The 27,782-nt window shown below is 31.8% G+C and overlaps 1 protein-coding gene across 3 annotated transcripts in view; it reads right to left on the bottom strand.

The window, feature by feature from the left end:
* SEMA5A (semaphorin 5A) overlaps nt 1–27,782 on the bottom strand; it is a 623,550-nt gene that overhangs the window by 274,213 nt on the left and 321,555 nt on the right. For all 3 annotated transcript variants that reach the window (XM_074279132.1, XM_074279134.1, XM_074279133.1), the window contains one exon: nt 24,118–24,180. In XM_074279132.1, the coding sequence (XP_074135233.1) occupies nt 24,118–24,180 (63 nt within the window). The remainder of the gene's footprint in view (nt 1–24,117; nt 24,181–27,782) is intronic.

Raw genomic sequence — 27,782 nt, 5'->3', positions numbered from 1 at the left:
GCTGCCAAGTCTTATTAATTGCACCTCCACTGTCCTATTGTCTCCTTCATACAATACCAACCTAATTCAGGTTCTCTTTACCTCTCATCCAGAATAGAATCCAAAATATAGTCATAATCAGTCTTTTTGTTTTAGGATTCTCTCCTCCTTAATCTACTCTCTCATTGCCATGTTGCTATTATTTAAAGCACAAGTTATAACCAGGCTCAATAAGTATCTTGCTGATTCTGATACAAAATACAAGCATCTCTACTTAGCATATAAGGCTAATCACAACCTAGGGCCAATGCTTCTAAGCTTCATCTGCATCGCTTCCCCCTGGATGCCCTCTATGGCTAAACTAAACTGGTCTGATATTAATCCTCTAATTCCTCCTATACAACATTCCATCTTAAATCTCTGTGTCTTTATACTTGTTGCTCATCATACGTAAAATGCATTTCATCCTCACTTCTGCTTCTTAAAAACCACGGAAATTTTTACAATTCTCTTATAAGAAACTCCATTAGTCCTTATAGATACTATTGCTACCTCCTAAAAATTGTTTCACATTTACTTTGCATAAATCTTGCATTAACTTATAGGTGTACATGTTATTTTCAAGTTTCTTGAAGTAGGAATTTTGTTTCTCTTTTTGGTTCATTGATTGACATAAAAATGGAAAATACATAAACTCAGAAACATTTATTATTAAACATTGTAGCAATGCATAACTTTTCTGTTGCCTATGGCTTAGGAGTTAGATGATTTGCTTCTCTGGGTGAAAAACACACAGCAAAACCACCAAAAAAATCCCATATATTTTCCTATATTGCAGATTCATACAGAATGCAATATTATTGGTATGACAAAAAAGACTCAACAACTAGCAAGAAATCTCTTTTCAGTATACATTGTTATAATCATTTTAATAAAATATTAACGCAAGAAATATTTTAGGTCAATCTATTGCCATGATTCTTTTGACCAGAAGCAGAATTTTCCCTTCTCCAAAAAAATTTTGTTTACTGTAAGAAAGTCACCACCTCTGATTTTATGGCTGAAAGACTTTGTTTAGGCATATATAGCACATTTAACTATTCCATCTACTACAGTATAAATAGATAAACATAGATGGGCTATACACTTGGGAATTTAGGATCAATATGCAGAAAATTATATTGTTCCATAAATGATGGTGAGGATTATACATAAGAGAAGAAAAGCAGGAGAATGATGGAATGTATGTGTGTTTTTAAAGGATATTACATCAAAAGCTAGGAACAAAAATTGCTTAAAAAATAAAAACTATTAACAACCATTTAAAAAGGTTCCACTTTAATAATAAGAATAATAAAAATTAAAAGAACTCTGAGGTTTTATTTCACATCCATTAAAATGGAAAAGATGATAAAAGAGAAAAATAGTAAATGGCAAACAGGTTACAAAGCAAGATATACATAGTAACATACATATAGAAGGGCTATAAAATGAAATGATACAGCAATTTTGAAAGACTTCTTGAAATTGGGAGGGCAAAAGGGCTAATTGTCTACACACTTGAATCAATTCTACCTCTGAAATATTGCTTTGATTTTGTTCCCATTCCTTCTGCTGCTACTATGACCAAAGTGCTCATCATTATCTCTTGGCTAGACTTTGATAGTTGTTTCTTACCACTCTTCTGAATCTTCCTTGTCTCTCTTCTGAGCTATCCTATACACTATCAGATTAATTATCCTGTTATATAAATTTGATAATATTTATCCTTTGCTTTAAAAAAAAGAAAAGAAAATTATAAAATAAAAGAACAAAAGGAAGGAAGGAAGGAAGGAAGGAAGGAAGGAAGGAAGGAAGGAAGGAAGGAAGGAAGGAAGGAAGGAAGGAAGGAAGGAAGGAAGGAAGGAAGGAAGGGAGAAAAAGAAAGAAAGAAGGAAAGAAGGGGAAGCAAAAAAGGGAGAGAGGGAAAGAAAGAAGGAAGGAGGGAAATAAGGAGGAAGGGATGGAGGCAAGGAGGGAGAGAGGGTAGAAGGAAGAGGGAGAAATGATAGAAGGGAGAAAGGAAAGGAAGAAAGGAGGGAGGTAGGGAAGGAATCCAATCCATTCTTAATGACTTTATAAGGCAACCTCCCCCATAATTCCTCTTAGAAATTTATTCTATTTTGTATTATCCCTACCTTTTTTTGTGAGAAGGACTGTTTATTATTTTTAATAGTATATCCATTAAAATCTACTATGTATCTTTTAAGGACCAAATATTTATTTATCAATTGTACTTGTTTTATACAGAAGCACCTCTTTCATTGTTAATAGCATCTCCCAAGTGTTATCTCCTCTCACTATAAATTTCTATTTTTCTCTTATAAAATTTTCTTCTCAATTGTAATAATCTCTTTGAAAACCCTACAGGAGAATTTTTAATAAATTGGAATTCTCTAATAAATCTTAGGATAATTTTTACATACCAAGTAGACTTTTATCCATATAAATTTAGTTGTTGATAATGGGAGCCATTTATCTAAATTCCTACATAAAACTCAAGGTTAAAATGGCCCATGTGTTATCCAGATTCTGCAGGCACACTAATTTGTCCTTTACTATGTAGCAATTTTCATTTGAATGTAGAAAGCTAAAATGGAGTTGCTAAATCTTTCAAAGTGATTTTTGATGTATAGCATAGTATTTTGCACCTAAGATCCATTTGGTCAAAAGGACACAAAGATGTCTATTCAATAAAAGAAAAAATGTTTGAAAGTTACAATTTCCTAATTTGTTATTAGGCTTTTGTTTTATAGAATCTTTCATCATTAGAGCCTAGTTTTAGAAGTGATAAAAAGCTCCTTGATCATTTAGCATGAATTAGGTGGCCAAAACAAGACATAAATCCAGTTCCTTTCATTCCAAAACCAGTATTTTCCCACCATATTATACTACTTGAAAATGATTTGCTGATGAAAGACTCAAAATTCACTACACACAAGTCAAAGAGTTACAGTGTTTATCACACTTGGAGAAATCCCTCTAGTATTTTCCTCATCTTTAAAATAAGGTTGAAGGAGACAACTGTAAAAACCCGATGTTCCGAATATGCTTTTGCATGTCTATGCTTATAAATCTGTTTTGCAAATTTGGGGTAGTCTCTTCCTTCCTTTGATGTTTTCCTCATTTTAAAAATAATAAGCTTAAATTATGATGACTTCTAAGAACCCTTATGGATCCATATGTGCTCTATATACATCCATGCTTATAAGTCTATGTTCTGAAGTTGTTTTGGAGAGGGGAAATTGCTGAAAAGATCTTTGAGGAGATGAGATCTGTTTAGGCACTGAATAAAATTATTTAAATTAGATACTATGCATACTGTTTTTTCCAACCCTTAAATAATGAAATTTGACTGTATATTTTATAGTACATCTGAAGTTGGAAGATATTGATATATTCCATGTATCTAATATTATATATATATATATATGTATATATATATATACATATAAACATATATATATTTACATATATGAAAAATTTCTTGCTTCTGGATAAGTAAATGAGCTCTAAGAATATGATCTTTTCTGGCTTGCCTATCTAACTCACCTAGTCCATATCCTACTATTGTTTCATTCTAAAAACAAATCTATGCTTCTCATTATAGCTACACATAGCACCCCATAAATTTCAACCTAAAAGAGACCTTTGAGATTTATTATTATTATTATTATTATTATTATTATTATTATTATTATTATTATTATTATTATTATTATTATTTCTTAACAGTTTTCCTAATCCACTTCTTCTACAAGTTTGGCAAATGAGACCACAGGAAGTTGTATGCCTTGTCCAAAGTCAAAATGATAAAAAGTGACAAAGGTGGAATTCAAATACAGTTCCTCTAGTTAAAATTGAATGTTGCTCTCACTATACTTTCCCTGCCACTGTCAATCATTCATACATTTACAAAGTACAAATATTTTAGTTATAAATTATAAAATATTTGCATGTTTGTGTTTTATCCAACAACATCACCTTCATTCTTCCTAATATCACTTTTAATACAAGATCTTTGCTTGACTGACTCAATGATGTAATGGAAAGAGCAATTACTTGCAACCTGAGCTCTGTTTCAAGTTCCTTTGCCAAGTACCTCTATGGCTCCTTGGAACTGTTTCATGTCTCTGAGCTTCATCTTCTTTTTCTGACAAATCCTATGATCCTAGGAGCCTTATCTACCACACAGAATTGTTAAGAGATCAAAATGAGATCATTGACATAAGAATGCTCTGAAGGATAAGGAACAATATATGAGCATGTTACTTCTTTGTACCTGTTAACATTGATTTGTTAGTTTTTAATGTATCACATGCAGAAGAAAAATAATAGAATTTATGGCACCAAAGTTTTAGATAATCAGCTTAAAATGATATTTATATTCAGATATTTAGAAACTATTTTGAATAATCACCAAACTAAATAGAATAAAATAATAAAATTACATTGTGACAAGTCCTTTGATTCATGAATCTGGGTACTTTTTCTTTCAACTGAAGATGGTAAAGATCAATAAATAACACTATGTTATCCACTGTCTTTCAAGAATCCATGAAAACCTTTATGAAAATTGCTAAGGTCAAATAGAAATCAAAGTCTTAAGAAGGTTGTCAGTACTCTTTTTCTTTTGGAAGAAAGAAAACAAGCATTTGTTATATATTTACTATGTAAGAGGCTCTGGCTAAGCCTCCTACAAATATCTTATTTGATCCTCACAACAATCATGATTATTCCCACTTTATAGTTGAGAAAACGGAGATTTTTTTTTTCTTGACCTACTAATTTGAATTTTTTATGATAATTAATAGTATGTCATCTGCCCATATAAACATAACAGGGATTTTGTTATACTCATTACACGTTCTCAGGCAAATTCAGGAATGTATCCAGTAGAATAAACAAGTGGGTTCTGACGAGATGACCCCTTTAAGTTTTGCTGTTTCCTTTATTAGGCCTGATTCCAACATTTTTCTGTGTTATAAAACCAACTATGTGTCCCAAACCAAGCACCCACTCTCGACACTCAAGGAATCTCTGTTCTTTTTTTATCTGATATTATTCACATTCACAAGCATTTTTTTCATCCTCCCATATTCTTTAGATAGTTCTTTGTTGCCTACACATTTGTCACAATTAGGCAAAATTAGCAAAAATTTATAATACCTAGAAGCTTAAGCAATTTAAAGAAAATTCAAAAAACTTTTCTTTCCTTAAAGCTTAAGGAAGTGCTTCTTCACTTACCTCCACTCTACCCATGATTATTAAATTTTGTTCCCTTTATCCAGACTGGAAAACAAAAAGATAGCTATAGCTATTGATATTGATATTGATATTGACATGTTATCAAAGTGTTTTCTTTCCCAACTAAATCAAGCTGTCAGTGAATTTTCTGACGGGCTTAGAGGGTGGTCCCAAATAAACTATATGCTTAGTTCTTCCTTTTCAATAGGTCAATGCTGTTTTCAATAGTCACCTACTTGACAATGTTGTGTAAGTTAACATTTTAACAATTTCATAGTCTTATGCAATATGGCTCCTATTGAGGCAGTAGAAATAACCACTTCCTTGCCTGCTGCTCTCTATTTGCCACCCACTGGAAAGCCCTACAAGGCTATCTAGAGTGACAAGTGTATAGATTTAGTTATATGCTAGAGTGCAAGTGAATTTCCATTCTATACAGTTCTATTGCATGAAATTCCATTTCACATAATTAAAGGGGATTTCTTTTGAAGGTTATCACAAAATTTCATCTGTCACTGAGTAAATTCATGCTGTCTCAATTGCATCTCTATATGGCATTCTGTGAGAGTATGAAGTTACAGATGGAGTGGGCTTGGGATAAAACTTTGGGTACAAATCCAATTAGTAGGATGACCCTGAGCAAGTGATGCATTAGGCCATTTATTTACTGTGTCAGAGAGGTTCTGATCTGACTGGGTAGAAGGAATTCCCTACAATGACAAAAATCATTGGTTCAAATCCATTCTTTACCATATACTATACACTATAAAAGTAGAATCTGTAGACTATGTGTCCATTGTATAGTTATATATACATTATCATATATATGTAAATATATATATATATATATATATATATATATATATATATATACATAATATATATACACACACAGATGTGTATGTGAGTGTATATATATCCATGTGTATATGTGTACACACATATTGTTGTATTAGTTGATTATTTAGATGTGACTTCATTACCCCTTTTTTCTGTTTTGTTGGCAAACATATAGAAATGATTTGCCATTTATTTTCTCCAGCTAATTTTACAGAAAAGGAAACTGAAGCAATAGGGATAAGTGACTTGTCCAGGGTCATACATTAATATGTATCTGCAGTTAGATTTGAACTTAGTTTTCCCTGATTGCATACTATCCACTGTCCCAATTATATATTATACATAATTCCATTTTATACATATGTGCATTTATATGCATTTATTTGTATGTATGTATACATTATATATATAAGTTCCTTTTTTGAAAAGGATTAAGGTAAATGAAGGGAATGAACATTTTAAAATTAAATTTCATAAAATTTATAAAATGATTTCACAGTATTTTTACATCCTCACTCTTAAAAGTTTCTTCAGCAAGAGTGGCCAAAATTAGAGTTGTAACCAGAGAAGTTCTATGTTGTTCTTAGTATATTAAAAAAAAAAAAAAAAACTGATCATAACAGATAATGTTAGTTGGTGCTATGCATTTTCCATTAGTTTTTTAAGCAGCTATGTATTGTGGATTACTCAAGAAGATAGCATTAATAGTCAGCTTCCTCACAGCATCAGTTTTGTTTTATCCTGTCAAATATGACAGATTACATTGTCTTATTTTTCTCCCAGCTATTTTCTCTACTTTGGACCGAAGTATCAGTAAAAAAAAAAAAAAAAAAAAAAAAAGCTGTAGCAAAATAGGTTTTTTTTTTTTTCTCTTGAACAAGTCATTCTCTAAAGTACTGATAATCTGATTTTTAATGTACTATCATATAAGAATTCAAAATTGTATATTTGAGTTCTAAAATTTAAAGGAATCTGAGGGATGATCAAATTCTCATATACAGGTTACATATTAGGAAAATGAATCTCATTTGCTTAAAGTTATACAGCTAAATTAATATTAGAGGGGAGTAAGTAATAAAAGCCAAGTCTCTTAAATGCCCAATTCAAGTTTCTTAAAATTGTTTTCACAATTTAGTCTTTCAATAACTAATGCCCAGTCCTTATATGATTATTTGAATTTCAAAAAATTCACTGTAAACAATCTGCCTTCAACTATTTTTCTAAATTAAAAAAGAGAAATATAAAAATCAGAAAAACAAAATTACAACCTTTATAAAACTCCAATAAAATGTTTCTTTATGTATACAAAAAAGAAAAATGGGGATATGCCTCTTTTGATTACTTTGTGGATTATTTTTGGAAGATAGAGACTCCATAGGTATGTAATAGTGTATATGTGTCTGTGTATTTACATTTATGTGTGACATGTGTAGTTCTATAATTTTAAAAAATATATCAATAAGTTTTACAGATTTGTCTTTTTTTCTTAAAAAAAAAAAAAAAAGACTGCTATAAAGCATGATTCCGGGAAAGAAAAGTGGGGAAGGTGGGGGGGGAAGTAGGCAATGTAAAATAAGAGAATAAAGATATTTTGTTAAAATCATACTGGGATGGGTGGGGTCTTGCTCCTGGAGGTTAACACATATTTACCTAAAGTCAGAATCAACTCAAGTGGAAAGTGAAGATCAGTAGTGGGATTGGGCTTGTAAGTGAGTCATCACTCCACTTTTAGCCTTGGTAACATAAAGATGCTCAGTCTCAAAAAATAAATAGATATGTAAATAGATAATCTAGATATCCATGTATTTACTTATATTTCTATATTTATGCTTATTTACATGTGCATAAAATTTAAAATCTGATATATGAACTTCATTTAATCTTTGAAAATTTCATTTTCATTATACTACTCTACACTGTCATTTACAGATATGACATTCCCACCCAACTCCCAAGGTAATGGCAAGAGAAAAAAAAATATTTAAGGAAATTTAGAAGTTAAGGATGGAGAGCACATACTTAGACATAAAAATACACATGTCCACACAATGCTTAATATTGTGTGTCTAATTTTCTATGAAACATGTATATTTATATTCATTCAATAATGTGAAACTCCTATCTTTTTATTCCTGGATGACAAGTAAAGGCAAAGAGATAATGTTCTTTTAAATCTCTGGACACTGACTAAGTCGTCTGATCTTGATCCTGGCTCTGCCATCTGTGCTTCTAAACTCCATTATTAAGTGGAATAATTGCTCAATTTATAGAACCAACGAATTCTTGCTATTCCCTGAGTAGGGAATGTCAAGCAGGGCTTTTTCCTACTCCCTAGTTCAAGAAGTCTCTGCATTATGAGGAATACATAGGCCCACTCTTAAAAGAAAGGTTTAAGAAATATTAATAGTATATAAAAGGTATTCTTGCCTTTTTATTATACTGAGAAGTACTGAAGTAAACAGGATGGGATACAAAACTTGTAGTCAAGAAAAACTAGGTTGAATCAAACCTCAAATACTAGTTGAACCTGAGTGAACCACTTAATTTCTCTAAATCTCAGTTTCTTCATTGGTAAAATGGAAATAATATCTCCATAGGTTGTGAAATTTAAATGAAATAAGGAGGGAAGTTAAGGGAACAAGAATGTTTTTGTTGTTCTGTCATTTTTAGTCATTTCTTAGTTTTTGTGCTTCATTTGTTATTTTCTTGGCAAAGATACTTGAGTGTTTTACCCTTTTCTAGATAATTTTACAAATAAAGAAACTGAGACAAACAGGATTAAGTTATTTGTCCAGGATCACACAGGTGCTATCTGAGGCCAGATTTGAAATCAGGAAAATCAATCTTCTTGCCTCTAAGCTTGGCACCTATTCACCCATAGAACTTCCAATGGGCTCAGCACTTTTAAGTGCTTTACAAATATTACATTATTAAAATGATCTCTGATATCATATTGAAACTGATTTGCCAAAAGTTAAAAATGTTCCATGTCAACTCTTATTATTAATTTTAAAGCTGTCTCCTCCTTTCTAAAAATGGGGATAAAGCTATGTGTTACAAGAGCCTTGTTGAGGATCAAATTAGATGATAGTATTGCTTAGAGACATAACACTTGAAGCAATCTCAGAGTCCATATAGTCCAAATCCCTCATTTTATATATTTAAAAAGTCTTATAGAGATTAGGGATATTAAATAAGGCTATAGACTAGAAGGCACCAGAAACAGATATTATAACCCGGATTCTTCAATACTAGAACCAATTTTCTTCTCATAGACATCCACCATTTATAAACGAAGCTTCAAATTTTAAATCTCAAAGTAAAAATGAAACATTATTACTAGGTTCAATGAAGCAGATCCTTTCAAAATATCCCAAGCTTTTCAGGATTCTGTGGCTCACAAGATGGGGAATCTGTATCCCCTAACATAGAAATTATGAAGAAAACATGTCATTGCTTTGTCCTGGAAATTAAAAATTTCTCCTTCTGTATATTTGATAGAATTTGCAAGGGATATCATGGCAAGATAGAACATTTGCACATAGAATAAATCACATAGATTTCATATGAGGACAATAGGTATAGCCCTAGCTATTTATCATATGCTGAGTAGCTTCTTCATCCTGCCTAGTTCTAAGGTGAACAGTGTTTACACTAGCATTTTTTTTTCCTCGGAGATGATCTCCAATCTACCCTTTATATACTGCTGACAACCAGGTCACCTCTCCCATGGAATAGGGCAAGAAGAATTTTTGCTTTTCTTTGCATCTCCACTATTTAGTACAGTTATCAACATACAAGAAGAGCTTAATAAATGTGTACTAATTGACTGCTTCATCTTTCAGAATATTATTTTCCCATAGGGAGACCCGATAGTCAATGATACACTTACTTTTTACAATTTCCTCTCAGGAATACTTGAGGTTATTTGAGATGGTCATCAGCAATTTTGGAATTCTGTTACTTTTCCTACATATGAAGTCAGCTGGAAATTTTTGACCATTCAAGACTTATATTCATTTTGCGGACTTCCGGCCAAGATGGCGGCGTGGAGGCAGACAGCTGCTTGAGCTCCTCGTTTTCTCTCAGAACTTACTTCATGACAAGCCTCTGACTTAATGCTTGACCCAGAAAGAAATCCACAAATTATCACCAAGAGAAGACATCCTTGAAAGTCGCCAGAAAAGGTCTGTGTTTGTTCGGGGGAGGGTCAATCAGACTGGGCGCAGACTGAGGGCAGACAGCCAGAGCAAGACAGGCAGCTCACACAGCTCAGACCAGAGGGGGAGGGGTGTGATCTCTGCAGTTTCTGCGAAAGGGCTTTTGCCCCAGTGTGGATGCTCCGTCTTGGCAGCAAGCCAGGAGCAGCAGAGAGGGTGTAAACACCGGAGGTGAAGATTAAAACCCCAGAAAGCCAGCGTCTCTTAGAGCCCGGACACCCCCAACCCCCACCTGGACTGACTCGGTGCGTTCTCAGAGCCTCAGAGCGCAGACTCAGTACAGTCATTGCTGTTCTGTTAGTGGCTCTCTGCTGCCCTACCCCCAGTCTGTAGAGGAAGCCCATTAATACCATCCAACCCCATCCCCCGCAAAACAGACCAATTGTTTCTCTTGTCAGTTTGTTTTCTTTGATTCCTACTCTGACAAAATGAACAAAAAATTCAAAAGGGCTCTAACCATTGACAGCTTCTGTGTGGAGAGGGAGCAGACTTCAAATGCTGAGGAGACTAGGAACAGAATGTCCCCAGATGTATCCCCTGGGAGGGATATAAGCTGCTCCTCAATACAAAAGAACCTCATAGAGGAAATCAAAAAGGCTCTCACAAGAGAGCTGGAAGAGAAATGGGAAAAGGAAAGGGAAGCTTGGCAAGAGAGCCTGGAGAAGTCATCACATGCATTCAAAGAAAGAATGGATAAAGAAATCAAATCATTGAGAAACAAGATTAGTGAGCTGGAAAAGGTAAACAACTCCAAGGAAAACAGGATTAGTGAGTTGGAAAAGGTAAACAACTCCAAGGAAAACAGGATTAGAGAGCTGGAAAAAGAAATCAGCTCTCTAAAAAATAAAATGGATAAAATGGAAAAAAATTCCATAGAAGATAAAAACTCAATTGGACAATTACAAAGAGATATAAAAAAAATGAGTGAAGAAAATACATCATTGAAAATTAGACTGGAACAAGTAGAAATGAATGACTCAAGGAGAAACCAAGAGGGAGTCAAGCAAAACCAGAGAAATGAAACAATTGAAAAGACTGTCAAGTACCTTACCAGAAAGACAACAGACCTGGAAAACAGATCCAGGAGAGACAATTTGAGAATAATCGGACTCCCTGAAAAATGGGAGGAAAAAAAGAGCTTGGACACCATTTTCGAGGAAATTATCAAAGAGAACTGCCCAGACGTTTTGGAAACAGAGGGTAAAATAGACATTGAGAAAATTCATCGATCACCTACTGAAAGGGACCCTAAAATCAAAACGCCAAGAAATATAGTGGCCAAGTTCAAGAACCATCAGACAAAGGAAAAGATATTGGAAGCTGCTAGAAAAAAACAATTCAGATATGGAGGATCCACAATAAGGATAACACAGGATCTAGCAGCGTCCACATTAAAAGAACGCAGGGCCTGGAACATGATATTCCGAAAGGCTAAGGAACTTGGTATGCAGCCAAGAATAACTTACCCAGCAAGAATGAGCATCGTTTTCCAGGGAAGAAGATGGACATTTAACGAAATAAATGAATTCCATCTATTTTTGATGAAAAAACCAGACCTACATAAGAGGTTTGATCTTCAAATACAGAACTCAAGAGACTTCTAAAAAAGGTAAAAAGAAATCTTGAGAACTATACTTCTGTCAAAAAAATATGTAAAGAACATATGTACAATTTGTCTTAGAAACTAGAGGTGGAAAGGAGATTATATCATAAAAAAGTATAAAGTGGTGGTACTACATCTCATGAAGAGGCAAAGGTAACCTATTATATCTGAGAGAAAGAAAGGAGGGAGATGAACATAGCGTGTATCAATAGACATATTCAATTTATGGTGAAACTTCTTCCACTTCATTGAAAAGTGAAAGGGAAGGAGTAAGCTAAGGGGAAGGGAATACAGTAATTTCGAGGAAAAGGGGTAAAATAAGGGGAGGATCTTTAAGGTGGGGGAGGGATCCTAAAAAGGGAGGGCTGTGAAAAGCAAGTGGTGTTTACCAGTTGAATACTGGATAGGAGGGTAAAAGGGAAGGAAAGGGGAAAAGCATAAGCAGGGGTTAATAGGATGGCAAGCAAAATAGAATTAGTCCTTCTAACCATAAATGTGAATGGGGCAAACTGCCTCATAAAGAGGAAGCAGTTAGCAGACTGGATTAAAAGTCAGAATCCTACTATATGTTGTTTACAGGAAACACACCTGAAACAGGATGAGACATTCAAACTAAAAGTAAAAGGGTGGAGCAGAATCTATTATGCTTCAGGCAAAACCAAAAAAGCAGGAGTAGCCATCCTCATCTCAGATCAAGCAAAAACAAAAATTGATCTAATTAAAAGAGATAAGGAAGGGCATTATATCCTGCTAAAGGGAAGCATCAATAGTGAAGCAGTATCAATATTAAACATGTATGCACCAAGTGGTGCAGCATCTAAATTCTTAAAAGAGAAATTAAGAGAGCTGCAAGAGGAAATAGATAGCAAAACTATAATAGCGGGAGATCTCAACCTTGCACTATCAGAATTAGATAAATCAAACCACAAAATAAATAAGAAAGAAGTCAAAGAGGTAAATAGAATACTAGAAAAGTTTGATATGATAGATCTTTGGCGAAAGCTAAATGGAGACAGAAAGGAATATACTTTCTTCTCAGCAGTTCATGGAACCTATACAAAAATTGATCATATACTAGGGCATAAAAATCTCAAAATCAAATGCAGTAAGGCAGAAATAGTAAATGCATCCTTTTCAGACCATAATGCAATCAAAATAACATTTAATAAAAAGCCAGGGGAAAATAGACCAAAAAATAATTGGAAACTAAATAATCTTATACTAAAGAATGATTGGGTAAAACAGCAAATCATAGACATAATTAATAACTTCACCCAAGAAAATGACAATAATGAGACATCATACCAAAATGTGTGGGATACAGCCAAAGCAGTAATTAGGGGAAGTTTTATATCTCTACAGGCCTACCTGCATAAAATAGAGAAAGAGAGGGCCAACGAATTGGGTTTACAACTAAAATTGCTAGAAAAGGAACAAATTAAAAACCCCCAGACAAACACAAAACTTGAAATTCAAAAAATAAAAGGTGAGATTAATAAAATTGAAAGTAAAAAAACTATTGAATTAATTAATAAAACTAAGAGTTGGTTTTATGAAAAAACCAACAAAATAGACAAACCCTTAGTAAACCTGATTAAAAAAAGGAAAGAGAAAAAGCAAATTGATAGTCTTGAAAATGAAAAGGGTGAACTCACCACTAATGAAGAGGAAATTAGAACAATAGTTAGGAGCTACTTTGCTCAACTTTATGCCGATAAATTCGATAACTTAAATGAAATGGAAGAATACCTTCAAAAATATAGCTTGCCCAGATTAACAGAGGAAGAAGTAAGTAGTTTAAATTGTCCCATCTCAGAAAAAGAAATAGACCAAGCTATTAACCAACTTCCTAAGAAAAAATCCCCAGGACCAGATGGATTTACAGGTGAATTCTACCAAACATTTAAAGAACAACTAACTCCAATGCTATGTAAACTATTTGAAAAAATAGGGATTGAAGGAGTCCTACCAAATTCCTTCTATGACACAGACATGGTACTGATACCTAAACCAGGTAGATCGAAAACTGAGAAAGAAAACTATAGACCAATTTCCTTAATGAATATTGATGCTAAAATCTTAAATAAGATATTAGCAAATAGACTTCAGAAAATCATTCCCAGGATAATACACTATGACCAAGTGGGATTTATACCAGGAATGCAGGGCTGGTTTAATATTAGGAAAACTATTAGTATAATTGACCATATTAATAATCAAATTAATAAAAACCATATGATCATCTCAATAGATGCAGAAAAGGCATTTGATAAAATCCAACATCCATTCCTACTAAAAACGCTTGAGAGTATAGGAATAAATGGACTATTCCTTAAAATAATAATGAGCATATATTTAAAACCTTCAGTAAACATCATATGTAATGGTGATAAGCTAGAACCTTTCCCTGTAAGATCAGGAGTGAAACAAGGTTGCCCACTATCACCATTACTATTCAATATAGTACTAGAAACTCTAGCCTTGGCAATAAGAGCCGAGAAAGAGATCCAAGGAATTAGAGTAGGAAATGAAGAAATCAAATTGTCACTTTTCGCAGATGACATGATGGTATACTTAGAGAACCCCAAAGACTCTGCTAAAAAGCTATTAGAAATAATTCAGAATTTTAGCAAAGTCGCAGGATACAAAATAAATCCACATAAATCCTCAGCATTTTTATACATTAACAACACAATCCAACAGCAAGAGATACAAAGAGAAATTCCATTCAAAATAACAGTCGATAGTATCAAATATTTGGGAATATATCTACCAAAGGAGAGTCAGGAATTATATGAGCAAAATTACAAAACACTTGCCACAAAAATAAAGTCAGATTTAAATAATTGGAAAGACATTCAATGTTCTTGGATAGGCCGAGCGAATATAATAAAGATGACAATACTCCCCAAACTAATCTATTTATTTAGTGCTATACCAATCAGACTCCCAAGAAACTATTTTAATGACCTAGAAAAAATAACAACAAAATTCATATGGAAGAATAAAAGGTCGAGAATTGCAAGGGAACTAATGAAAAAAAAGTCAGAGGAAGGTGGTCTAAGTGTACCTGATTTAAAGCTATATTATAAAGCAACCGTCACCAAAACCATTTGGTATTGGCTAAGAAATAGACTAGTTGATCAGTGGCATAGGTTAGGTTCCCAGGACAAGATAGTGAATAAAAATAGCAATCTAATCTTTGACAAACCCAAAGATCCCAAATTTTGGGATAAGAATTCATTATTTGACAAAAACTGCTGGGAAAACTGGAAATTAGTATGGCAGAAACTAGGCATGGACCCACATTTAACACCACATACTAAGATTAGATCAAAATGGGTCCAAGATTTAGGCATAAAGAACGAAATCATAAATAAATTGGAGGAACAGGGGATGGTTTACCTCTCAGACTTGTGGAGGAGGAAGGAGTTTGTGTCCAAGGGAGAACTAGAGACCATTATTGATCACAAAATAGAACATTTTGATTACACCAAATTAAAAAGTTTCTGCACAAACAAAACTAATGCAAACAAGATTAGAAGGGAAGTAACAAATTGGGAAAAAATTTTTACAGTTAAAGGTTCTGATAAAGGCCTCATCTCCAAAATATACAGAGAATTGACTTTAATTTATAAGAAATCAAGCCATTCTCCAATTGATAAATGGTCAAAGGATATGAACAGACAATTTTCAGATGATGAAATTAAAACTATTTCCACTCATATGAAAGAGTGTTCCAAATCACTATTGATCAGAGAAATGCAAATTAAGACAACTCTGAGGTATCATTACACACCTGTCAGATTGGCTAAGATGACAGGAACAAATAACGATGAATGTTGGAGGGGCTGTGGGAAAACTGGGACACTGATGCATTGTTGGTGGAGTTGTGAAAGAATCCAACCATTCTGGAGAGCAATCTGGAATTATGCCCAAAAAGTTATCAAAATGTGCATACCCTTTGACCCAGCCATACTACTACTGGGCTTATACCCCAAGGAACTACTAGAGAAGGGAAAGGGTCCTGTATGTGCCAAAATGTTTGTGGCAGCCCTTTTCATAGTGGCTAGAAGCTGGAAGATGAATGGATGTCCATCAATTGGAGAATGGTTGGGTAAACTATGGTATATGAATGTTATGGAATATTATTGTTCTATAAGAAATGACCAACAGGAGAAATACAGAGAGGCTTGGAGAGACTTACATCAACTGATGCTGAGTGAAACGAGCAGAACCAGAAGATCATTATACACTTCAACAATGATACTGTTCGAGGATGTATGCTGATGGAAGTGGATTTCTTCAACATAGAGAAGAGCTAATCCAATTCCAATTGATTAATGATGGACAGAACCAGCTACATCCAGAAAAGGAACACTGGGAAATGAATGTAAACTGTTATTTTTACCTTCTGAATCCAATTCTACCTGTGCAACAAAAAATTCAGTTCTACACACATATATTGTATCTAAATTATACTGTAATATATTTAACATATATAATAAGACTGCTTGCCATCTGGGGGAGGGGGTTGGGGGAGGAAGGGAAAAAATCTGAATAGAAGTAAGTGCAAGGGATAATGTTGTAAAAAATTACCCATGCATATGTACTATCAAAAAATGTTATAATTATAAAATAAAATAAAAAATTTAAAATAAAAAAAAAAAAAAAAAAAAAAAAGACTTATATTCAATTGGAAGACTTCATTGGTGAACACTCACTATTTTCCTACTTTTTACCTGAAATACTTATAAACCATTCATTGGCCCTCTACTGTCCTATAAACAAATCTTATCACACATCTGCCCTCAACTCAAGAGTGTGACTCAGTCTTCATACTAGCTGACATTCCACTTCACTTTGTGTTATACAAGCTGCCACATTATCTCTGAGACTGTCAATCTATTTCTTAAGGACTTTACAGTCTTGTCACTCATCATATGCTATCAGGAGCGCCAAACTTGTGTATTAGTTTTTTTTTGTTTGTTTGTTTTTTTTGGGGGGGGGGCTTCCTAGTTAAGATTCCTCTCTTCATTATCCAAGGTAAACTCCATTAGATTGTGATATCTTTGAAAGCAGGCTGTCTTTTACCTTTCCTTCTACCCCCTCTGCCTAGCACAGTGCCTAGTCTATAATGGATGCTTAATTAAGTTTATTTACTGATTTCTTTGTTAAATCTCTTAACACCAGAATAATTGGTTCAATGCAGATTACTTTTAACATACCATCATTGACTCTTTTAAACATTAATTACAATTTATAACTTTGAATTTCACTATCATACTATAATATCACTCTTCCCAGACAATGGGACCAGCTGTTCATTACTACTTGGGTATTTTGGAATCAGCTAAGATCAGCCTATAGAACCATAATGTGGACGTCTTGGAATGATAGATCAAGTTAAATTCTAACTATAAATCACTAAGATTTTTAAACACACAAATGACATGGATAAATCTACATATGAGGAAAATGTAAAATCTATATGAAAGAGATTGAAGGAGTAAAAATATACAACTTATCCAGCATAGCCATAAATACATATGTACATGCACACACACACACACTACACAGTGCTTTTCTGCAAATCCTTCCAATTCTATATTGCTGCCACAATCATTATTCTCCATGTAAGTTAGAAAATCCTATGTAAACAAAAGAGGAACTGGAGAAAATTAAAGCAATTATATGAAAGAAGATAGGGAAAACTTGTGTTTGGGGAAAAAAAGAAATCAGTGAATATAATAGAAAAAGTTTAGAGTGTCCCTGTGCTATTCAATAATATGAATAATGCTCATTTTTATATTACAACAAATATATGGAAAATCTAGACTTAAATATAATCATTGTATGTTTTTAAAGCATGATATTGATTCTTCAAGGAATGTTTTCCTTAATGATCAGTCTAATTTGTTATATTTGATTTGTCAGGAATGTTGAACTTCAAAGTATTATGTCTACTACTTGTTAGCTACTAGGCAGTGATGTTGGCTGCAAGATTATATTATATGAAAACTCATAAATCTATTTGAGATAAAAATAATTTAGAAAACCACCTCTAAAATATTAGGCAAAATTTAATACAAACACAAGAAAGAGGTCAGAGAAGGACTTAAGTTTATTAGTTTAGCTTTTTTTTTAAGCAACATAGAAGGAACTATATTTTTTATCATCTTGCACTGCCATTAAATCCTCTTGCATTTAAGATAAACTATTTGAGGAGGTTTTTCTGGGTTAAATATCTTTAGTAAAAAACATTCATCATTTTCTGTCTTTTCTTTCTGCTATCTCTATATATTCCCATAGCTAAAACTACATTCCAATCAAGGAATAAGCACAGTATTTTGCAAGCAATGAAACTTGGCAAAAGAAAATCTATCATAATATTACAGGAATCAAGAATGTGAGTATGGAGGAAAATCTTCAATTCCTGTGTTTTCATTCCCTATTTTCTTTTCCAAAATCTTAGCATTCACACCATATGAAGGCTATAGGATACATTTATGGATTTTGTACCATTTATTCCCCTTACTATATTGGAGAGTAGAAAATTTACTATATTTAAATATTTCATTTACAAAAAGTATAATTACAACTTCTAAAGCCATATTTATTTCTAATACTTTTATTAACAATTAGTAAATAATATAATACCACAATAATAAAAAAATGTTTTTTCCTAGCTTTGATAATTAACTTTTTCTTTGTTTTTATAAACCTATTTTTGGTTGAACATAAGTTCTGTAATGGAAGGAATAGGTTCATTTTGGGTTTGTATCTACAAACATAATATAGTACTTTGCATATAGTCAGCATTTAATGAAGCCTTGTGAAAAATCATTAAATTATAAATATTGTTTTTCCTTATTTGATAATTATAATCAAGAAAAATATAATGAAAATATTAATCAAATTTAATTATTAATATATAAATGTATGGACCACAAGTTATGATTTCTTAAAGTTATGATTTCTTAATTTTTTGGATATATTTTCCAAAAATAAATATTTATTAATATTTTAAATTGCAGATAGTCTTCATTTCTCCTGTTTCTTTCCTAAACTGCCAGAGAACTATTCTTTATGACAAAGAATGTTTTTAAAAAGAAAAAATATATATTGAAAAAAATCTGACATTTACAATGTTTCACAATCATAGACCACCACTTATCTACTCCCACACCACATCTGTAATGGAATAAGGGAAGGTGACATTTCTTTTTCAGGACTAAGCTTCTCCTTTGTAATTTTATAACAATTTTTTATTTCTATGCAATTGTCATTCTTTCTATTTATACTCTGTACTTATTCTACATGGGTTTTTTTTGAGATTCTACTTTTATTCCATTCATATACTTCTATGAATTCATTGTATTCAGTGTTTTTTATAGTAAAGCAATATTTTATGACATTCATATATCACTATTAACTTATCCATTCAATAGTCAATAGGAATCTACTTTGTTTCCCATTCTTTCCTGTCACATATAAATATGGAAGCTTTCTTTTTTGTCAGTGATCAACTTGGGATATGTACTAATAGTAGAATCTCTGTGACATGGTCATTTAGGTCTTTTGTTAGATAATTCCAAATTGCTTTCCAGAATAATTGTATTTAATTCTAATTTTAAAAAGTGTGCCTGTTTTTCTATACCACCCTCCAAAACAGATTATTTCTATCTTTTGACACCTTTGATAATTTGGTGGGCCAAAAACTTCACAGGTGTTTCGACTGCTACTTATTCAAAACTAATCCCTTATAATTTGATGTAATTTAAATTTCTTTGATAAAAAACATTTATTAACAATCTAATTCAAGCCTACTCTATGTTTACATTTTTGTTTCACATTATACTTTCCATCATTTTATGCAATATATAGTCTAAATTAGCCAGACCACCAAACTCTATATTCTATCTTCTGCTTCCAAGGCTCTGCAAAAATTGGAATACAAATCTTTATTTTTGTCAATGAGACTTATAAGCCTCCCTCAATGTCCAGTTGTGATGTTATTTTCTATAGCAAACCTCTCCTGATCTCCCTATCTGATAGCACCTTTTCCTACTCTCATCTTTATTTATATGCTAATTGTTGTTCATTTTCCCTGTTCCCAATGGAATGTAAGTTCCTTTGGGGCAGGAGCACTTTTAATTTTTATTTTTATATTTCTGGCACCAAATACAGTGTCTTGCAAATGACAAATACTTAATAAATGTTTTTTAGACTTGAATTGAATTGAATTACTCTCACATGTAAAGAGAAAAGTGTCAATGGAAGATGGTTTTGGTATAGGAAACTTGCTTCATATTGATAATAATGTCATCATTCACTTCCAAATCACATTTTATCCACATTTTTTATTTAAAATGTTGAACTAACATTACTTGGAAATCACTGGGAATATTGATTAATAGCAGCATTAGAGGACTTAATCTTTCATGATTACTTCCCAAGCAATTAATCTTAAATTAATTGCCAAGGAAGGTTCTTTGTCTTAAGTGATATGTAATTTCAATGATACATATTAAAATGCATCTTAATGTATATTAATAACTTTAATGTTAATTTCTCTCGAATTTTTCTTTTCAAACATGCAATTTAAAGCTAATATTGTGTCTCCTTCAAAGTAAGTGATAAACAAATTAACAACAAGGATTGTTATCAGATCTTTCAAAATAATTACAATTTAATAACTATGAACAAATATTTCATTTTTTAAAAGGAATATGGTCAGCTAAAGAGAGGAAAGGAAAAAAAGAAATAAGAAACTACAGAATGACAAGAGACTATTTTAAAAAAAAGACTAATGAATTCTAATTTGGTAAATTTGGTGATTTGGTAATTCTCAAAATTTGGTAAATGCAAAAAAAAATCAAAAAAAGCAGAAATTCTATGGAAGTATTATCAGCATTTAGATCAAGAAAAAGCAAACTGCAGTACTTTTACATATGAAATAAAAATTAGAGTGCATTTATGTTATCCCATTTTTCATTGGTGAATATGCAAAGATAATAAAAGAAGGACAATATTGCCAACATGTTACAGGATTAAGACAAGAAAATTAATAACCAAAGAGAATATTTTTAGATTGTTTACACTTCTATGTTTTGATTTCTGTAACATATAGTAGGGTCAAGAAGAAAGTCTTTGATTTCTCTTTAATTCTGATTAATTTAGAATAAGATTTTACCTTGGGGTAGTTACTTGATAAATGCATACTAACTAATGCTTATATTATACTTAATATCTCCCAAACAAAAGTATCATTTAAAAAGTGTTTTTGCTCCCACTGGCAAAATATTCAAAAAATTAAGGGAGACAATCTTCAAAATGGCAATATGCCAAAAAGTTATATAAATCTCAACATGACTATCTACAAACTTAAATGTAAGAGTTTCCTACATTTTTTCACAATTGTATATTTGCTGAATGATATACACACAATTCTTCAAATGACAAAGAATTCAATTTCCAATTCAGGTTTCCAAGATAGCTAGCCAGCTATAAAAGTGTCTACTGCCCTACTAAATACTCATAGTTGATAAAGCAAAGCATTTCCATTTTAAGGATACAAGTTGTCTTTCCCTTATAACCACAATGACAATCTCTTTTTATACTTTTAAGCTTACAGAACACAATAATGGAGGATATATTTTAAATAATTGTAAATAATAAATCATATATTTTATTGGAACTATTGTTTTGCTCACCAAGGCAGGTTCCTTCTGAAAATATGCAAATATATCATTTAGGATAATAACCAATGAAAGTATGATTTAGAAAACATGGACAAAAATAGAATTTTAAAACAAGATTGAATTATATTTTTCCAAGTAGTCAAAATCCATTTCAATCTATATGTACTTTACAATGTAATTACATACAATTCAGATCTGTGTAGGTGTTATAAGATTTCTTTAAAGTAAGTGACTGTGATAAATGTTAATGTTTAACAAAAATCATTTCTTATGAATTGACGTTTTTACATGGTAATTTCTTATATTTGGTATTAATTTGTGACTGTAAATATCATCAACCAAAGCTTATCAATAAAGAAAGAGAGCATATAATATCGATGAGAACTACAGGGAAGAAAACAAGATAAAGGAATACTGGCATACCCAAGTACCAATAATCTTAAACTTCTAAACTACAATCTATAGCTTCCTTCCTTCCTAGTCCTGATTTAAAAATTAGGCTGTTGTATCCTTCCCTCAAAAATGAACTAATTGGGACATCCCTTAAGGAGATGACTAAAAATGTATTTTTAATGATTTAATTTTTACTTTAGACAGAAATGTAATACAGGAAAGCAGAGTGTGTGTGTGTGTGTGTGTGTGTGTGTGTGTGTGTGTGTGTGTGTGTGTGTAGAAAGAGAGCAAAGGTTATGTTTACTCCATTTGGAATGGAGCTTGCTCTATACTGAAAATATTATCTATTATTGAAACATCTGCTTCCCACTATCTTTTAGTAGACAGAAGAACTCAAAATTGCCTGGCGTTTTCACCATGTTATTTGCAGATTTTCCTAAATATGGTTCTATATCAGGAGACAAGATTTTACTAAGGAGTAGACACAAAAGTAGAGGATAAAACAGTGTTTATACAAGGGACTATTCATCTTCTTGGCAAATATTAGTCTTTTTAAAAGTCAATAATTCTGAATTGCATTATATTCTAACAGGATTATGCTGAACTCTATTGACTAGTGAACAACTGTAATTTCAGGATAGTAATAATAAAATATGCTTTTCCCCTTTTGGCAGAGGATGAACCAGAGTTATAGAATGAGACCTGTATTCTCAAAAAAAAATGGTCCATGTGTTTGTTTTGTTTGACTATATATATGTATGTGTGTGTGTGTGTGTGTGTGTGTGTGTGTGGGTGATATAATAATATTAATATTATTGTGTTTTCTTCCAGTAATTTCAAAGAAAATGTCCCTTAATAAAAGCTAATTGATGTCGGAAGATCTGGGATACAAAACAATGATGGCTAAAAGTATGGGAAAACAGCCAAATAGAGAAGTCCAAGTCCATGGCATTAGGAAAAGATATTCCAACTTTATGAAGCAAAGCCCCAAAACCCTGAAAGGTTTCTCTTTCTGAAAGATTACATCCATGCCAAAATGTTTGTGGCAGCTCTTTTTGCTGTAGCTAGAAACTGGAAGTTGAATGGATGCCCATCAATTGGAGAATGGTTGGATAAATTAAGGTATATGAAGGTTATGGAATACTATTGCTCTGTAAGAAATGACCAGCAGGAGGAATACAGAGAGGCTTGGAGAGACTTACATTAACTGATGCTGAGTGAAATCAATAGAACCAGAAGAGCGCTGTACACTTCAATGCTGTATGAAGATATATTCTGATGGAAGTGGATATCTTCAACATAAAGAAGATCCAACTCACTTCCAGTTGATCAATGATGGACAGAAATAACTACACCCAGAGAAGGAACACTGGGAAGTGAATGTAAATTGTTAGCACTACTGTCTATCTACCCAGGTTACTTATATCTTCGGAATCTAATACTTAATGTGCAACAAGAAAATGGTATTTACACACATATATTGTATCTAGGTTTTATAGTAACACATGTAAAATGTATGGGATTGCCTGTCATCGGGGGGGGAGGGAATGGAGAGAGGGGGGGATAATTTGGAAAAATGAATACAAGGGATAATATTATAAAAAAATTACTCATGCATATATACTGTGAAAAAAATTCTAAATTAAAAAAAAAGATTACATCCAAAATACTAACTATAATACTATATCTAATTTTGTAAACAAAGGGCCAACATCATCAAAATTTTCTACCAAGACAAATTTCTTGACCTTATAACTAAATCAGTTTGTTTTATTGAACATGGATATGGGATTTAACTAGTAAGAAGAAGAAAAAGAAGTAATTTTAAATAAACCAACTTATTTCTGAATAATGAGAGGCAAGGCATCTCAAGAAATATAACAGAATAAGACATAAATCAAATGGAATTATGCAAGATTATTCATATAAAGACATAGTAAGAAACAAGATATCACATCTCCTACTTGAGTGGAACAGATAATTCTTGGAGGAAGAGGAGGAGACAGAGGAGGAGGAAGAGGAAAAAGAAGAAGAAAGGGAGGAGAATTCAAAAGTAAATTCTGAATTAAGAATCAGGCTGTTATACCCTTACCTTAGATTTTCCCTTACTGTAACAGGCTCTTTTAGTAGCTTCATCACACTCCCACTCCACAGCCTATAAGGAAAAAAAATGTTTTAAGTATTCTGGTTTGGATTAAGAAACATATGTGTGTGTGTGTGTGTAATTAATAAAATTAAACAATAGTTTATTGATCAAAGAGTCAGAGTAGAAAATGTCATTCATTAATTTGTATCAAAATGCTCATAATTGAATATAGAACTAAATTACATTGTGTGAAGGCTTACTTCTAAAAAGGATGCTGCTCTCCATAAATATTAAAAAAATATTATCCACTATCTTATCATTTTCTGAATTTGCAACATTTAACAAGCTAGGAAAACAAGGGAATGATTTATGATTACTTGGTCAGTGACAAATAAATATCTCATCTATAAAGTTATATAGAGGCACAAATTTTAACATTTTAAAATACTGCTTTAAAATGTTTTGAATTAGTAATTTTGAGGAATGTTTAAATGATCTTCAGTCCTGCTTTCTATATATGCAAGTATCTTCCATCACTCTATAGACAAGACTTAAAAATTAAGTGCATAGCAGTTCGTATACTATTCCTAAATCTATACAAAATAAAAATCAAATTTGCCACATTGAGTACCTTGATGAAAAGAAGGGAAATTAGTCATTGAACCTAACCCAGGAATGTACTTCTTTGGTTCAATTACCCAAGCCCCAGTCTCTCCAATTTGTGTAATGAAAAGTTTATATTTGATGACTATTAAATTCAGAATAAAAACTCACAAGGGTATAAAGTAGACCAATTATATTATTGGTAGAAGGAGTTTCTAATAACTTCCTCTATCAGGGAAGTGAACAGCTTCTCTGTAACTTAAATTTTTAGAGAGTTTTTTTTTGTTTTTGAGTACTGAGAAGTTAAATGATGTGCCCAAAGTCATTCAGCCATGATCTATCAGAAAAGACTTAAGTCAGGCTTTCCAGGTAGGTGATAGTTCTGTATTCTCTGACATAAATATTCAATAAATGTGAGTATACATATATATATATATATATATATATATATATATATATATATATATATATATATATATATATATATATATATATATATATATATATGTGTGTGTGTGTGTGTGTGTGTTTACATATACATATAGATATATGTGTATATACATATAAAATATTATGCATATTTAAATTTTATATGGTAAATATATTTTTAAGAAAGAAGCCCTCTATAAATATTCAATAAATTATCACCCAATCTTTGTTAGTCTCCATTGAAGAGTGATCCATTACCTTATAGGGCAGTGGAATCCTACATTAAAATTTTTAATCTTTAGGAAACTTTTTTTTTATATCAAGCTCTAATTTGCTTCTTTGTAGTTTTTCCATATTGTCCCTGTTTTTGTTTTTTGAGCCTAATCTAATGAAGCCCATTCTCCTTTTCACAAAATGGCTTCTCAATCACTTTTAGATAACTAATATATACTCTTTTAAAAATGCTCCCTTTTAAACATCCCTAGTATATCCTATCAATATTCATAAGCTTAAAATCAAAAATATACCTACAAAAATATACTACAGCTGAGTTTTATAGTTTCTATGAGATATTCAGTGATGTGTTATGGTGAAAGGAAATGTCTTCCTTTCACCTGGCCCAGTAGAATACAAATAATTTATATACTGTGTGATACATTTTTTTCTTACTAAAATTTTTTTATAACTTTATACTGAGCAATAATCTAAATTTCATCAAAGTCTTTTCTTTTGTTATAATTGTATATCATTTTGCTCTCAAATATAAATTTTTAAAGTGTTTAGCAAAGTGAGATTTTCATTAATTCTTTTGACATATATGTAATATGTACTTCAATAAATATTTCTATATCAGGAGAGATGCACCATGTAGACCAACAAAATAGGATTTACATTGGCAGAGACACTTATAAGTTTAAAAATAACAACTAAAGAACCCAAAATATGACCTAATAATTAGAACCACAGTTTTTCTTCTCATACTAACAAAAGTCAATTCATGTTGGCTTTATTTCAGTATGTTTTGATATCTGATATTTCCTTCTATTAGACTCTGAAATTGCCTAAAATAATAAACAAAGTCCACATAGAGGGAAGAAAAAAAGTATCTTCATCAGATATTACTGTATTACAGATGTTGATGTGTTTTTCCAAGCCTTTTTAAAGACTTTTTAGTTTGAGGTAATTTTGTTTTTGCTATGATATAGATATGGATGCATATAGTTATACATACTCTTGCAGGAAAAATGAACATCACATATATATTTGTTCCATCCATTATTATGATTTTCTGCATTAACTGTATTTTAATATAGCTGAATTTCTAAAGGAGCAGAGTTTCATACCAATAACAGATATTAACTTTTGTTTAAATGGCTGACATAAGGAAGAGGATTTTTTTTTCTTATAATTTGGGTGAAACACACAAAAATGTATCAACTCAAAAAATTACAAAATAATTTAATTCCATTTTACAAATTTTTTATTATTTCTGAGAAAATATAAAGAACTTGAAGAAAGCAATTGGAAATGTGAAGTACAATAAAGCATGCTTCATATAGAGATTATGTAATAGAATAGTATATATACTAATTAGTAAATATAACTCCATAGTAAGTTTTCAAAAGAAACATATCATTTTATCCAAACAATAATCTCTTAAAATATACACAATATAATTTTCCTAAAAATTTCTCAGTGTCAAGAAACACTAACAAAAACTTGCTATATAATTTTTCTATATTGCTTACTAAATGACCCAATTCTCATAATTCTGGATTAGAGATACAGTCAGCTTTCCTTAAAAACAAAACTGATTTAAATCCAATTTTAACTAGTTTGTCTTTAATTATATGCCCTATGGGGCAGCTAGGTGGCACAGTGGATAGAGCACCAGCCTTGAATTCAGGAGGACCTGAGTTCAAATCTGGTCTCAGACACTTAACACTTCCTAGCTATGTGACCCTGGACAAGTCACTTAACCCCAGCCTCAGTGGGGGAGAGAAAAAAAAAAAAAAAAAAATATATATATATATATATATATATATATATATATATATATATATATGCCATTATGACCAATGGTTGCATGGAATGTGAGAACTGAGATTTGACTTACAGAAACACGTTTTTGTCAATAATGCTTTTTAAAATGCTTTAATTTTGTTGTTGATATCAAGGGATTTGAGTGCCAATTCTGATACCAATTTATCATAGAATCATAAACTGAAAATAAAGAACTTGTTTAGTCTCTTTCTCTTATTTGACAAGTGAAAAAACTAAGACTCAAAGAGGTAAAAAATAACAACTTCCTAAGTCACTTCCTAAGTCACAAGTAAACAGTATAACCCAGCTCCTATGATGACATCAAATCCAATGATATTTCCCATGTGATTTTGGCTTAATTGCTTAACCATTCAATCAGTTTCTTCATCTGTAAGTAATAAATATATTTCCATTACCTATTTACCAAGAGACTTAGGAAAAATGAAGTTTTGTACATTAAAATGTTATTATTATTTAAAGAAAGCTATCATTACTCTCTATTCCAATTTTGTGTGTATTTGCAATTTACTTATTTATCAATATGCTTCAGTAATAAAGTGTATTAACAAAAGAGACCATATGCAATTTTAATTTTC

This window comes from Sminthopsis crassicaudata, chromosome 1, assembly GCF_048593235.1.
Source record: "Sminthopsis crassicaudata isolate SCR6 chromosome 1, ASM4859323v1, whole genome shotgun sequence".
Taxonomy (NCBI): domain Eukaryota; kingdom Metazoa; phylum Chordata; class Mammalia; order Dasyuromorphia; family Dasyuridae; genus Sminthopsis; species Sminthopsis crassicaudata.
This window is presented reverse-complemented; position numbering and strand designations above follow the sequence as displayed.